This window comes from Pseudochaenichthys georgianus, chromosome 19 (genome assembly GCF_902827115.2).
Source record: "Pseudochaenichthys georgianus chromosome 19, fPseGeo1.2, whole genome shotgun sequence".
Lineage (NCBI taxonomy): Eukaryota > Metazoa > Chordata > Actinopteri > Perciformes > Channichthyidae > Pseudochaenichthys > Pseudochaenichthys georgianus.
Genome location: NC_047521.1, coordinates 8,653,911 through 8,667,452, shown reverse-complemented (window position 1 = coordinate 8,667,452; position 13,542 = coordinate 8,653,911). Strand labels below are relative to the sequence as shown.

General features: G+C 41.7%; 1 protein-coding gene across 4 annotated transcripts in view; it reads left to right on the top strand.

Moving 5' to 3' along the window:
- LOC117464682 (rho GTPase-activating protein 44-like) overlaps positions 1-13,542 on the top strand; it is a 41,192-nt gene that overhangs the window by 8,878 nt on the left and 18,772 nt on the right. For 3 of the 4 annotated variants that reach the window (XM_071206666.1, XM_071206664.1, XM_071206665.1), the window contains exons 1-6: positions 57-129; positions 2,993-3,110; positions 10,057-10,125; positions 10,206-10,287; positions 11,382-11,509; positions 12,722-12,833. In XM_071206666.1, coding sequence (XP_071062767.1) covers positions 110-129; positions 2,993-3,110; positions 10,057-10,125; positions 10,206-10,287; positions 11,382-11,509; positions 12,722-12,833 — 529 coding nt within the window. In that variant the 5' untranslated portion in view covers positions 57-109. Of the gene's footprint in view, positions 1-56; positions 130-2,992; positions 3,111-10,056; positions 10,126-10,205; positions 10,288-11,381; positions 11,510-12,721; positions 12,834-13,542 lie in introns of those variants that run through there. The other variant, XM_034107251.2, reaches the window with a different exon arrangement.

Sequence of the window (13,542 nt, the reverse complement as noted above, 5' to 3'; positions counted from 1 at the left end):
TCCCTCTTTCACACCAACAAACAAACAACATCTCTCTGCTCTGTCCTCTCAGGTGGAAATCCCAAACATCCAGAAACAAAGGAAACATTTAGCCAAGCTGGTGCTGGACATGGACTCAGCGCGCACACGGTGAGTCTGTTTTACTGTGTGTGTGTGTGTGTGTGTGTGTGTGTGTGTGTGTGTGTGTGTGTGTGTGTGTGTGTGTGTGTGTGTGTGTGTGTGTGTGTGTGTGTGTGTGTGTGTGTGTGTGTGTGTGTGTGTGTGTGTGTGTGTGTGTGTGTGTGTGTGTGTGTGTGTGTGTGTGTGTGTGTGTGTGTGTGTGTGTGTGTGTGTGTGTGTGTGTGTGTGTGTGTGTGTGTGTGTGTGTGTGTGTGTGTGTGTGTGTGTGGGAAACTCCACCCGCTGTGAATGGATCTGGTGCTTCACACTAAATGTAACTGGGATCCAATTGCACAAAGTGAAGTGTCACCACCATGAATATCTGCAGATTGAAAACCTAATTGTTCAAAAGCAGAGGAGTAAAGTTTATCAAGCTAACAATATTTGTTTAGTACATGTATAGCTGGTTTAAGGATTTAAGGAATTTTTATTTTATTTTATTTATTTTGTTTTATTTTGTATTTTAACACATTTTATTTTAATCATTTTCAACGTCATTACTTTACCTTTTTATCTTTGATTTATTTTATTTTATATTTTTAAGTCTTACTTTAAGTTGTTATAATTGCATACATATTTTTATTATTTTTAAATGTTATTTTGTTTTATCTTTTATTGCGAATTTAACATCTTTACTTTACCTCTCTATATTTATATAAATATATATAAATAAATTGTATTTAAATATGTTTACATTCTTACTTTCTTACTTGTAAAGAGGTGTCCCTGAGCAAGGCACCGTTCCCCACACTGCTCCCCGGGCGCCGTTCAAAATGGCAGCACACTGCTCCTAACACTAGGATGGGTCAAATGCAGAGGAACAATTTCCCCACGAGGGATTAATAAAAGTCTATCTCTCTTTTAATCTCTCTTAAGCCTCTTATGTTTGTATAAATATGAATATTATTTGTTATAATAAAAAAAATGTAATTCTAAAAAGGAGCAACTGTCACAAAACACAATGTTAACAAAGAAAGTTTTCTTATTCTGATTGATCATGTGAAAACCTCTTGAATGATCATGTCAGTGCAGCTTTCTCTCCCGTCCAATCAGAAGCGGTTTCCTGTAACGTGCTATCCCCGCACTTTCTTCCTGCTGATTCCCTGTCATCACTTCAGTTTGAGCAGTGATATGAAGAGACATGTGATGTTCCTCTCTGCAGTCCAGCCAGGCAGTCAGTTTGTTTTTTGGGTGACCCAAATCTGAGACAGTTTTTCCCATCATGCGGCTGTGCTGAGCTCCACTGGCAGCGTGGCATATTATCTCCACCCAGAGACTCACTCAGACAGAAAGCCAGACAGAGAGGGCCGAGGGGGGCTTAAAGGGAACAGAAAACAGCTTAGAGGAATGAATTAGGGTGTGTATATAGAGAATCAAGTGAAGACTTAAATTGGCTTTTTAAAAGGTGTTTTGTTATCCAGCAGATTGTGTTGTCGATGATTATCACTTAAAGGTGACATGTCATGCTTTTCCGGTTATTGCCCGTCCCCTTGTGTTATGAAGGTTTTTATGCATGTAAACGGTCTGCAGAGTCAAAACCCTCAAAGTACACCATGTAGCGAGTAAAACTCAGAAAATACCTCCCCAAAACGCCTCGTTGGAGATACGTCACTGTCCATTTGATTCTTCCAGGGACATCATGATGTCATGTCGTCCCCGGAACAAAATGGACCAATCCGTGGAGCCGTTACGTTACGTCCGCGGAGCCGTTACGTTATGCCCCCGCTGATTGGTCCAAATTGACCAATCCACGGACTTCCTCACACACACACGCAGCTCTGCTGATCTCTCCTCCCTGGCTGCAGGCTGATAACAGGCAGTTGGGATCGCGGCGAAATTCTCTCTGCAGACCCATTCTCACAGCGTTTATCAACCTTTTTCTTACTCAATATCAAGCCACACTTATTGTTTTTACTTCGGCTGTGACTTTGTGTGTGCTCAGGGTGAGTTTGGCTGTGTTTCGCTGTGTATCGCTAAACAAGGAAATCACACCTCCACGGAGCTCAGCGCGATTCACAACGTCCCGACTGGTCCCGACCAATCGGAGCACACTGGGCTCACAGGGAGGGGGGGGGCAAGAGCTGCAACGAGCCGTTAAGGACAGAGAGTGAATACACATACTTTACAGAGATGCTGTATGAGAAACCAATGTGAGTTTGGCCATGACATGACATGTGACCTTTAAATATAAAAACAAAAGTCTACGCTGCTGGAGCTTTAGTTTAACATGCTGTGCTCACACTGGTGGAATGTAACTACTGCAAGGACAAAAACTGAAGTGCATTTGTCTGACAGATAAAGTGACTTAGCAGATAACATTTCACCCCCCCTTTCCTTAACAGTGGAATCATACAAATGTCTTGAATTTTTAATATTTCAAAACCTTGTTGAATGATCTGAAAAATGTCACAAAGCTGAAAACAAGGCTGTTTATTTTACAAACTCATGAAAAGTTGACGTTTTATGGATATCACTGGAAAGCTATTAAGCTACAAACACATGATGATCTTAGAGAATATAATGAAATGTGTTACATTTACACAATCCTTTAGGAAATAAACCAGTGCAAATGACAACAACTTTAAACATACTGTACAGCAGTGTAATGCAACGTACACATTAAAACAGCAGTTATATTAATCCAAAACATCATAAATAATACTGAAACACAGACATGGAATATCTTAATGCACTTTGTATGTTGATTATACATACATACTTTTGATAAAGTATATTTTCTATGTAGGACTTTTGCTTGTAGTGGAGTACTTGATATACAGTAGGATCTGACTACTTTAATTAATAGTAATATTGACAATTGTTTTTCCCCCAGGTATTATCAGTCCAACAAGTCTTCAGGACTGTCCAGTAACCTGCAGCCGTCAGGAGCGAAGGCCGACCACCACAGGGAGGAGATGGAGGAGGCAGCCAACCGCATGGAGATCTGCCGGGTCAGTGACCACCTTACTCACAAGCAATTAACTGTTAATGTCCATTCATATTGAGAGGATCCATTTAGTTAAAGCTGTTTGAATTCATATTTGTATGTAAGATGGTTATCTGTTTTGGTCCCGGCTCAATGCTCTCATAGTGTTGTTTAGCAGCTTCAGAAGAAACTGCTGTAAAAAGCCCTGGGCTGCAGTCGAATAGTCCAAAAATCAGCTCCTAACGTCTAACCCTATCGTCTATTCCTTGACCTCTTTGTGAAACGTCATGGGGTTAAGGGATAGTGGATAGGAGAATTCAAAAGGACTTAGGAGAAGAGACTGCGGTACTTTAGAGCAGTGATTCTCAAATGGGGGTACGCGGACCCCTAGGGGTACGATGAGGTACTGCAGGGGGTACGTGAGATTTAAAAAATAAATAAAAAAAGTTAATAAAAAAAATACCATGCATGATTACAAAAATAATCTTAGTACAATAAGTTAAATAGAAAACACAATTGTATATAAAATATTCCGAGAACCACCAAGGGGGTCCTCATATAAACATGTAAAATGTGTGTATTGTATTTTATAGTTTTGCATAATATGTAATTGTGTTCATTAGTTTGTTTAACAGATATTACTTCAGTTGAAAAACTTTTTTTCATGCATAAAATGAAAATATCCTTAGTTTGTTGTAATGCATGAAGGAGGTAATACATCACACACTGAGGGAACATCACTATATTGGAATTATTTGTATAGGCTTTTTCGATCAAAAATGTTCGGGGTAGGTCAGGGGGTACTCGGCTGAGAAAATGTTTCAAAGGGGGTACATGACAGAAAAAAGTTTGAGAAGCACTGCCTTAGAGAATCCGAATGCACTTTCACTATCCGACGTGTTTATGATGCGCCAGTGGAGGTCATAAATGTGCGTCTGCTGCTGTGGGGAAACTATGGAAACTACAGTTTTCTATACAGCGGACTACAACATGGATGTTTAATAAGAACGAGGGACTCATCTCGAGACTCTGCACCGTGCTCTGATGCTGCTGCTTTGCTTTATGAACGTGGACAACAGAGAAACATATTCTTCAGGACCAAAGTTGGAATTGAAATAAAAAAGGAAAGTGAAACTTATGCTCGTCGCCCTCTCCCTCCGGTTCACATTAATACACATGATCCCAATACGTATGATTGTATGAACTATGAAAAGATCTTAAAATCAATACAAATGTATTTATTATAAACGTTAGTCCTTAACACCTATCACTGTGTATATCACCATTTAAACATCTTTTAAAAGTTGAACAAACCCCACACAGCTCAGTGAAATGTTGACTTTATTTGATCATTTCAGTTAAAACTAACGTTCATATTCCTCTTTTTGATTATAATACTGATGAACGTTCAAAACAAACCACTTTGGCAACTTACCACCTATGTTTTAAAATGCTTAAAGGTAGGGTAGGTAAGAATGGAGAAACCAGCTCAAGTGCGCTAGAATTTGAAAGTACACAACCGGAAAAAATCTGCCACTTCCTTACAGAGCCCCTCCTCCAACACACACGAACGCGCACATGACCAATGAGGGCAAGAGATACGTTTGTGCACAGATGGAAGGCTGACAGGCAGGTCGGCCATCCAGTTACTTTAGCCGGGCCGGCTCAGATGATTGGTCATGCTTGCAACCGCAAGGCATTGTGGGGCAGCATTTTCTCCTCTCCTTTCGGTGAGGGAGGTCCAGTGGTTCCTAAGCTAAAGGAGGTTATAAAGGAAGTTTGAAACCTCCTTTCCTATCATCTAGAGCAGGGGTGTCAAACTCAAATACACAGTGGGCCGGACTGGTTCAATTTGTATTGCAAAACGTATTACACATATTAAACCTGGAACTAACAAAGCTTAGATGATTGCCTATAAAAACAACATTAAATAATCAGTTTCATTTCTTATGGCTCTGTCTGCAGCTTTTCCCAAGTCCTTTCTTATGATTACATTTTTCCACAGGCAAAAGAAAAATAATATTTCCCTCAAAGAACAAACCAAACATGCCCTGTTGTCGTGAGAGAAAAAGTGCAGAAGGAAACATCCATTAAACTCAGTGTGCTGCTCTGTGATGCTAGTTCAAGCCAGATACTTGGCATCTCGTCTTGGGTGCAAGTTCATACATTTTTGGGCTCAGGCTCTGAGCTGAGGATTTCAGGATTGAGTGAAGGTGTGCATGCAATATACCAGCGGGCCAGATCTAATAGTAATTAAAAATTATCCTGCGGGCCGAAATTAAATCCACCAATGGCCTGATTTTGCCCCCGGGCCTTGAGTTTGACACATTCTCTAGAGAATTTGAACGGAACTTATCATGGCTGCCACTGAGGTACTTCCGGGTCAATTCACTCCGTTAGGAAGGTTCCTAAGCAAAACGGACTATTCAACCGCAACCCTGGTACTCTACCTGCTCAGCAGCAAACAGCAGGCGGACACAGTTAGACACTAGCTGGTGAACATAGTGGAGCATTTAGGGACAGATATCTCTCTCAGGAACTGGTGGAGACCAAAATCAGAGCAACATACAAAGACTCAAATAGATGATAATGTTGCTGCACATCCATGACACGTGTGCTAACAAAGTTTGCCATATCAACTTAAAAAAATGATTTATGAATCATTCCATGATTGCCTGTTTATGTTTTTATCATGTTCTGTTGCTTTTAACATCTCCAAATATTTACCAAATTGTACGGTACCCTTGGGTGTCATGAAAGGCGCCCCTAAATACCTTTTATTATTATTTTTAGTATTATTAAATGTTAAAAGCTCTATCTTCAAAAAGACTCTCTGGATTTTCCCATTCAAAAGTCGCACATGGTGCACAGTAACGCATTTTCCATCACTCAGCTGTGGTTGGTCCTTCAGAGAGGGTGGGCGGAGCTAATGCAACATACGTGCTCTTTAATTGTGTATACTGTAAAGCGGCTTACCATCCATCCATCCATCTTCTCCCACTTATCCGTGGTCGGGTCGCGGGGGTAGCAGTTCCAGCAGAGAGCCCCAAACTTTCTTTTCCCTGGCGACATCAACCAGCTCTGACTGGGGGATCCCAAGGCGCTCCCAGGCCAGCGAAGAGATATAATCCCTCCACCTGGTCCTAGGTCTACCCCTTGGTCTCTTCCCAGCTGGACGTGCCTGGAACATCTCCCTAGGGAGGCGCCCAGGTGGCATCCTAACTAGGTGCCCTAACCACCTCAACTGGCTCCTTTCGATGCGAAGGAGGAGCGGCTCAACTCCGAGTCCCTCCCTGATGACCGAACTTCTCACCTTATCCCTAACGGAGCGTCCACACTACAGCTTCAAAAAAAGCTATTCAAGCAACACGACCAACAACCAATCACATGAATCTCCCGCCCCCGACATACAAAGCAAAAAACCCCGGGGATTTAATGGGAGCAATATATATATAAATATAAACTCCCCAAACAGGCGAAAACCTACCAGTTTCACCCACTGTCTCTGCCACCTCCCTCCATGCCTGGCTCCTCCGGTTTGTATCCCGGTAGGTGAAGAGGGTCTGGTCATACAAAACCGGGTGATTTGCTACGGCGATAGTTAGTTTCTCCTCCAACTTTTTTTGAAATATAGAAATGAACGGCGGGATATCTCTCCCAGTTTAGACGCGGTTTGATTGGCTACGGCTTGAGCTGTCAGATTTTCCGAAACGGGATTTGATTGGCTGGCGCCGGCTACTCCGGCGTCTCCGGCGGAGACGGACCGCTCTGCTACCCACAATTCAGTTCGTCGAAAAAGCGAGGCAACGTGACGTCACCCCATTCAAAGTGAATGGGCAGATTGGAGTTGTCAACGCTGTCGACGCTGTAGTGTGGACGGGCCGTAACGGCCCCTACACACGGCGGCGTGCGTTGCCGCTTGGCGGTGGGCGTGTCCTGAGCTTGGGGAGTCAACGCGAGCAGCCCGACCAACAACCAACCACATGAATGTCCCGACCCTGACATACAAAGCAAAGCATTCATGCTACATCCATGCTGGCTAAATATACTGTCTATGCTTGCTAGCTGTCCATTCAAACGAAGTACACAGGATATAAACTCCACAAACGAGAGAACCTACCAGTTTCCCCCACTGTCTCTGCCACCTCCCTCCATGCCTGGCTCCTCCGGTTTGTATCCCTGTATGTGAAGAGGGACTGGTCATAGAGTACCGGGTGATTCCCTACCGCCACGATCATTTTCTCCTCCTTTTGTTGACATATGGGAAATAACTGCGGTCTGGCTCTCCCAACATACACCCGGTTTGATTGGCTAGTGCTTGTACTGTCAGATTTACATACGAGGGATTTGATTGGCTGACGCCTCCGTCGAGGCGGCAAAAGTAGAACATTGCTCTACTTTTGCAGCGAGTACCGCGAGAGAAGCTACGCTTTGCTCCCACAATGCAGTTCGGCGAATCGTGACGTCACCCCATTCAAAGTGAATGGGCAGAAGCGTGTGTAGGGGCCATAAGGGAGACACCAGCCACCCTGCGGAGAAAACCCATCTCGGCCGCTTGTATCCGCGATCTCGTTCTTTCGGTCATGACTAAAGCGGCTTACTGTTTTTTTTAATGTTGTGAGTCAACAGTATCTACGGCTGAATAAAAACAACGTTGAAACTTAAAAAACAAGTTAACGTGAGATCCAAAAACACCTGAAATTACTGCTAAGAGAAGTTACTTCAAAATTCCTGACAACAATACTTTCTTGTTTATCAGCTGTTCTTACAGGGCGGATTCGAGCCAATTGAAACAAACCAACTGTTGTTGTTTTTCACTTACGGAGCGTCCACACTACAGCTTCAAAAAAAGCTTGGAGCTGGGCGTGTCTGGAGCTTGGGGATTTTATTCAAGCAACACGACCAACAACCAATCACATGAATCTCCCGCCCCCGACATACAAAGCAAAAAACCCCGGGGATCGTATGGGAGCAATATATATATAAACTCCCCAAACAGGCGAAAACCTACCAGTTTCACCCACTGTCTCCGCCACCTCCCTCCATGCCTGGTTCCTCCGGTTTGTATCCCGGTAGGTGAAGAGGGTCTGGTCATACAAAACCGGGTGATTTGCTACGGCGATAGTTAGTTTCTCCTCCGACTTTTTTTGAAATATAGAAATGAACGGCGGGATATCTCTCCCAGTTTAGACGCGGTTTGATTGGCTACGGCTTCAGCTGTCAGATTTTCAGAAACGGGATTTGATTGGCTGGCGCTGGCTACTCCGGCGTCTCCGGCGTCAGAAGTAGAACATTGTTCAACTTCTGTCGCCGGAGACGCCTGAGACGGACCGCTCTGCTACCCACAATTCAGTTCGGCGAAAAAGCGAGGCAACGTGACGTCACCCCATTGAAAGTGAATGGGCAGATTGGAGCTTTCCACGCTGTAGACGCTGTAGTGTGGACGGGCCGTTACTGTTACTATAAGCAAAATATTGGCAGCTACTTCTTTGTTATTTTAGTCCACTTTTCTATTGGATTTTCAAAAACCACGACACAGGGTTAGGCTATGAGGTTGAACATTTTGGCATGAGGAAAGGAAAATCTGATCATTTATGAAGCACTTCACTTTTTGTTTCTCAGTTTCCCTTCCCTGCTCTGTCCTCACATGATTATGTTGCTCGGGTGTGTTCAGCAAAACAAGAGCGGATGGTGAGGACAGAGCAGAGAAAGATGGAAATGATGTCATGCTGGGGCTCTCCGGGAGCAGCGGGGAACAGCTGTGAGGCAATATATTTGTATTTCTCACCGCCCTAACAGAAACAGTTGCCACATTCCTATCGGACTGGGCCATCTCACAGACAGTACTCTTATATGTTAACAGATTATGGTATTGCAACAATGTTTTGACAATACACGCACATTTTGATATATTTCAACTGCAGGTTACTCTACAGTATGGTGGCCGACAGGAGCAAACGCGCTACAGCGGCCAAACACACTTCCATTAGGAGAAACGCGCTGCACTTTCAAAAAGTATACGAATATAAAAACACAAATGTGCCAATACACGTGCACATGAAGAAACATCTTCAACAACTTGACAACAGATGTGCAGCATTTAGAAAACATTCATCAACTTGATGAAACATAGGCAGCGTTTAATAAAAGCTCTGCTAAATGAACAACGCTCCAAAAAAGCTCAAAGCACAACGGAAACGGGGACACTGGTGACGATGTTTCCTCAGTTTCATGTGTTTGGACACATTTGGGTTTTCATATTTTTCATCCATTTTGAAACTGCAGCGCGTTTTTCACACCTGTCGTCCACCGTAATACAGACAAGTCGAGGCAAGTTCATTTATAGCACATTTCAACAATGCAAAAGTGCTTTATACAAAATACTCAAATAGTGCAAAAAGAAACACAAATATAAAAGCATTCAAATCCCAAGAGGAGAAAAATAAGGACAAGCTAAAATACACTTAGCTATTAAGTACCAGAATAAAAGTTGCAGTGCTGTCTAAGATATGAAAATGTATAAGATTTAGTATTCAGCCTTGACTTAAAGCAATGAATGGATACAATGGACCTGCCATTTTACCTGAGTTTATTCCAAAGAACAGGAGCATTACAACTGAACACACAAAAAAAATACTTGAAATAGCCGTAACTTCTACAAATATTCAAAGGAAACAACCTAGTTCAATATTCTATCAATATACACTATCAATTTGACTGCATATTAATACAAGTTTTGACCTTTTTAACTGCCACCATACTTGTCATTGCAGGAAACTCACAGGTGTAACTAATAACACTAACAAAGCTCCGCCTGCACCCCTCATTAATGCAATTAATTACACCTGTGCTTTTCCTACGCTCCCAATTCTAAATGTCTGCTTTTCAAAGGGTATTTTTTAAAAACATTTAACGTTTTTTAATATGATTTACTTTGTAGTTTGACCGTATATTTGTGTGTGTCTTCACAGGACCAGCTATCGGCAGACATGTACAGTTTTGTGGCCAAAGAAATCGACTATGCAAGCTACTTCCAGACAGTAAGTCCAACATCTCTGCAGTGACGGGGTTTCAGTGAAATGTTCTGCTGCTCCATCACAGTGTCTCTCCTCTCTTCCAGCTGATAGAGGTCCAGGCAGAGTACCACAGGAAGTCCTTAGAGCTGCTGCAGAGCGTGCTGCCCCAGATCAAGGCTCATCAGGGTGAGTTTGAGATCACATGATGCATCAGGTTGTACGACTCTTTCTTCTCTGACATCAGGTTAGCTGTTGCTGCAATGTCCTATGTGTGCTAATGTGCATGTTTATAATGGCAAGTAGGGGGTCATGCTAAAATATATCTGTTTTAATTTGAGTTTCAACACTAAAATTAACTGTGAGTGCAGTATAGTTATACTTTCTTGGCACGTTAATAAGCAGGGAGATCTGACGTATATCTTGTCAGCTAGTTCACCCTCTGCAAACATGTTTTTCTTTGGGACCTGATAAATTGGTTTTCAAATTAGGTAACATTAAATGTCTAAAAATAGTACGAGAAAAAAAGGAAAGAGCTTTAAATATATGTATCAAAATAAGGAACAATATAAGTTGTTTTGTCATTATACAATTCAGGATTACAAACACAGTTGTAGCCACGCAACACAAGTATATACTGTCAAATGTGAAGCATTTATTCTGTTAAACTGGGAATATTTGGGCAATTAGGTAAAAAATATTTATAATAATTATAAACACGAGAGCAGGAGTAAAACTCCAATAAGAAATACGTTTTTAAGTCGTCAACGTTCGAGAAACTTAAAAAAAAAAAAAGAAGAAATGATGACACTTGATGACAGTACTTGATGAGCTATAAAATATTGCATTCCTCTAAAATCAATACAGTAAAAACGTTTCATTTGTGTCTGTATGTAGTCACATACATGACCTGAACTCAAACGCCATTGTCAAGAATTATTATTACATTTTCCACAAATACAAATATGTGAAATCACCTTTTCTTAATAGCCTGTGAGAAGAGCATTAGCACAAAAACTCAAATCTGTCATTGCAAATGTAGCATTCAATCAGGATCCCATTGCTTACAGATACTGTAGAAGCTTCATGAGATAACGGATTCTAAAGGTCGTCCGGCAATTGTATTACTAACTTCCTGCAGCCTGAGAGGAAATGTTTAGCATCTGTAGCTGCGACTGTATTCCATGCATGTTTTCCTGTGTGTGTGTGTGTGTGTGTGTGTGTGTGTGTGTGTGTTTAACTATGTGTGTGTGTGTGTTTAACTCTGTGTGTGTGTTTGACAGAGACCTGGGTGGAGAAGCCGTGCTACGGGAAATCATTAGAGGAGCACTTAGCGCTCAGCGGGAGAGATATTGCCTTCCCTATCGAGGCCTGTGTCACCATGCTGCTGGAGTGTGGCATGCCGGAGGAGGTCAGCCTCACACACAGAGCACCTGTCTTTTACATGAAACACACACACAAGTCACGACTGAGATGAAGTCACTGAAAGAAAAGCAATGAGGTCGAGGCTACAGTTTGCTTTCCTCAAAGCAATTTGCAGTGTTACAGCCTGAAGCCAAAGTCCTCGGCTGTTTAATTAATGGTGATGCTTAGAAATGTCCTAATTGTCTGATGGTATCAAGCCAATGAGCTGTGCAGCTTGTTAACGATTGTTTCATGGAGACATATTGAGGGTAATCTAAATGTTCCCCGTAAACAAATGTTTATAAGATTATAAGAAAAATAAATGCATCACCATGAATAACTACATTTCATTTCAACAGTCATTAGACTTAATGCGATGTTTGCTGAACATTATAGATAGTGCTTTTGAATGTGGTGTGTAATTATTTAAAATGCTGACAGTCAAGCTTATCATTAGTGTTCAACTCGACATGTTGAAATTAATTTAGTAAACGACCCTTTGATACCAGGATTTCTGCTGACTCAGCTGCTCTTACATTAGCAGTTGGGTTTAATGTTCAAAATGTTTTGCTAATATAAAAAATCCCTTAACAACGACTCTAGCTGAAACTAAGTTAAAAAACACTAGGCAAGGCAAACAGGTATTATCAGTCAAATATAGCCGTAGCATATCACAGGAACAAGGGCTTACACTGCAGAATGGCCTTTCAGACTGTTGTCATGACTATAATAGTATAATAGCTTATGGTCTGACATATTTCATCTAGTTACATGTTTTGTTCGTAACATTTTAATCTGAATGTAATTGTCAAATAAATGTACAACATGTTCCCTTTGAAAGTGGACTTCATTTCAATCATTGTCTTTAGCCTGTCTGACGATTCATAAACACACAATGAGTTCTTAAAAACATACTTATCTTTAGTTTAAGTTTACTATTAAGAAATATGTAAAGTACTTGAGGCTGTAGACTCTAAAGTTGGGCACTAGAATGTGCATTTAGTTTTCCTAATTCTTTACAAATGCCACCATTCAGAAGAAGTAGCCCTCATACATCAGTTATCTCTGCCTGTGTATAAGCACAACAGCATTATAGGTGAAGAACTCCAAGATTGAAATGTACAAGAAAATGTGTAGTTTGTTCGTTCTCATTAAAAATCACTTAATTGTCTTTACTTAAAAGTGACTTAAATGAGTCTTTTCATGTTTTGCATCTCAGGGTTTGTTCAGAATCGCTCCTTCAGCCTCCAAACTGAAGAAGCTGAAGGCGTCTCTGGACTGTGGCGTGTTGGATGTCGAGGAGTACTCTGCAGACCCTCATGCCATCGCAGGTGAGCTCTCCGTGACCTCGCTCCCTTTCCTGTCTCCTAGTGGCTGCTCATCTTGGTTTCCATGGGTACATGTATGAGCTGGCACATGTTGCACATTAGGAATCTTCATGTCTCCACATTTCTGGCACGCTCTAACGTCCATGTGTTATTGATCTACCCCGCCACCTCCACACACACATCATTATTAAGGCTGTGTGCTTCTTCTTCACACACTTTGATTCCGCAGCTGTCATTGGTCGACCTCAGCAGTGGATGTCCTGTTAAAGGTTCATTCAAAAGTCCCATTGAAAGGCCTCACAAAGATCACTCTTCATTACAATTCAGTTTGCTTCTCCTGGAGTCAACCGCAAATAGATGTTTTTACTTTGTTGTAGTTATTTTTATATTGGAGAGATAATCAATGAACTATCACAAAAGTGTCCTGTGATCAATTCAAAATATTACTAGGATTAGTGTTTCTTTCTTCGTCTTCGGCAGAAAAACGTCTTCTTGGTTTTGATCTGCTGTTAAATCCAAACCATGATGGACTATAAAAGAAAAGAAGCTTTTATAAAGCGGTTATTGATCTTTTGTGTGAGGGTGGCGCTTGTCCTCAGAGTCCTGCATAACTCCAAAGAAGAAAAGCTCCACAGTTTTCTAGATCCTGAAACTTCATTTTTTGGAAAGTGAACTCCCAGCAACCAAAGAGAGACGTGGAAGCAGTGAATGC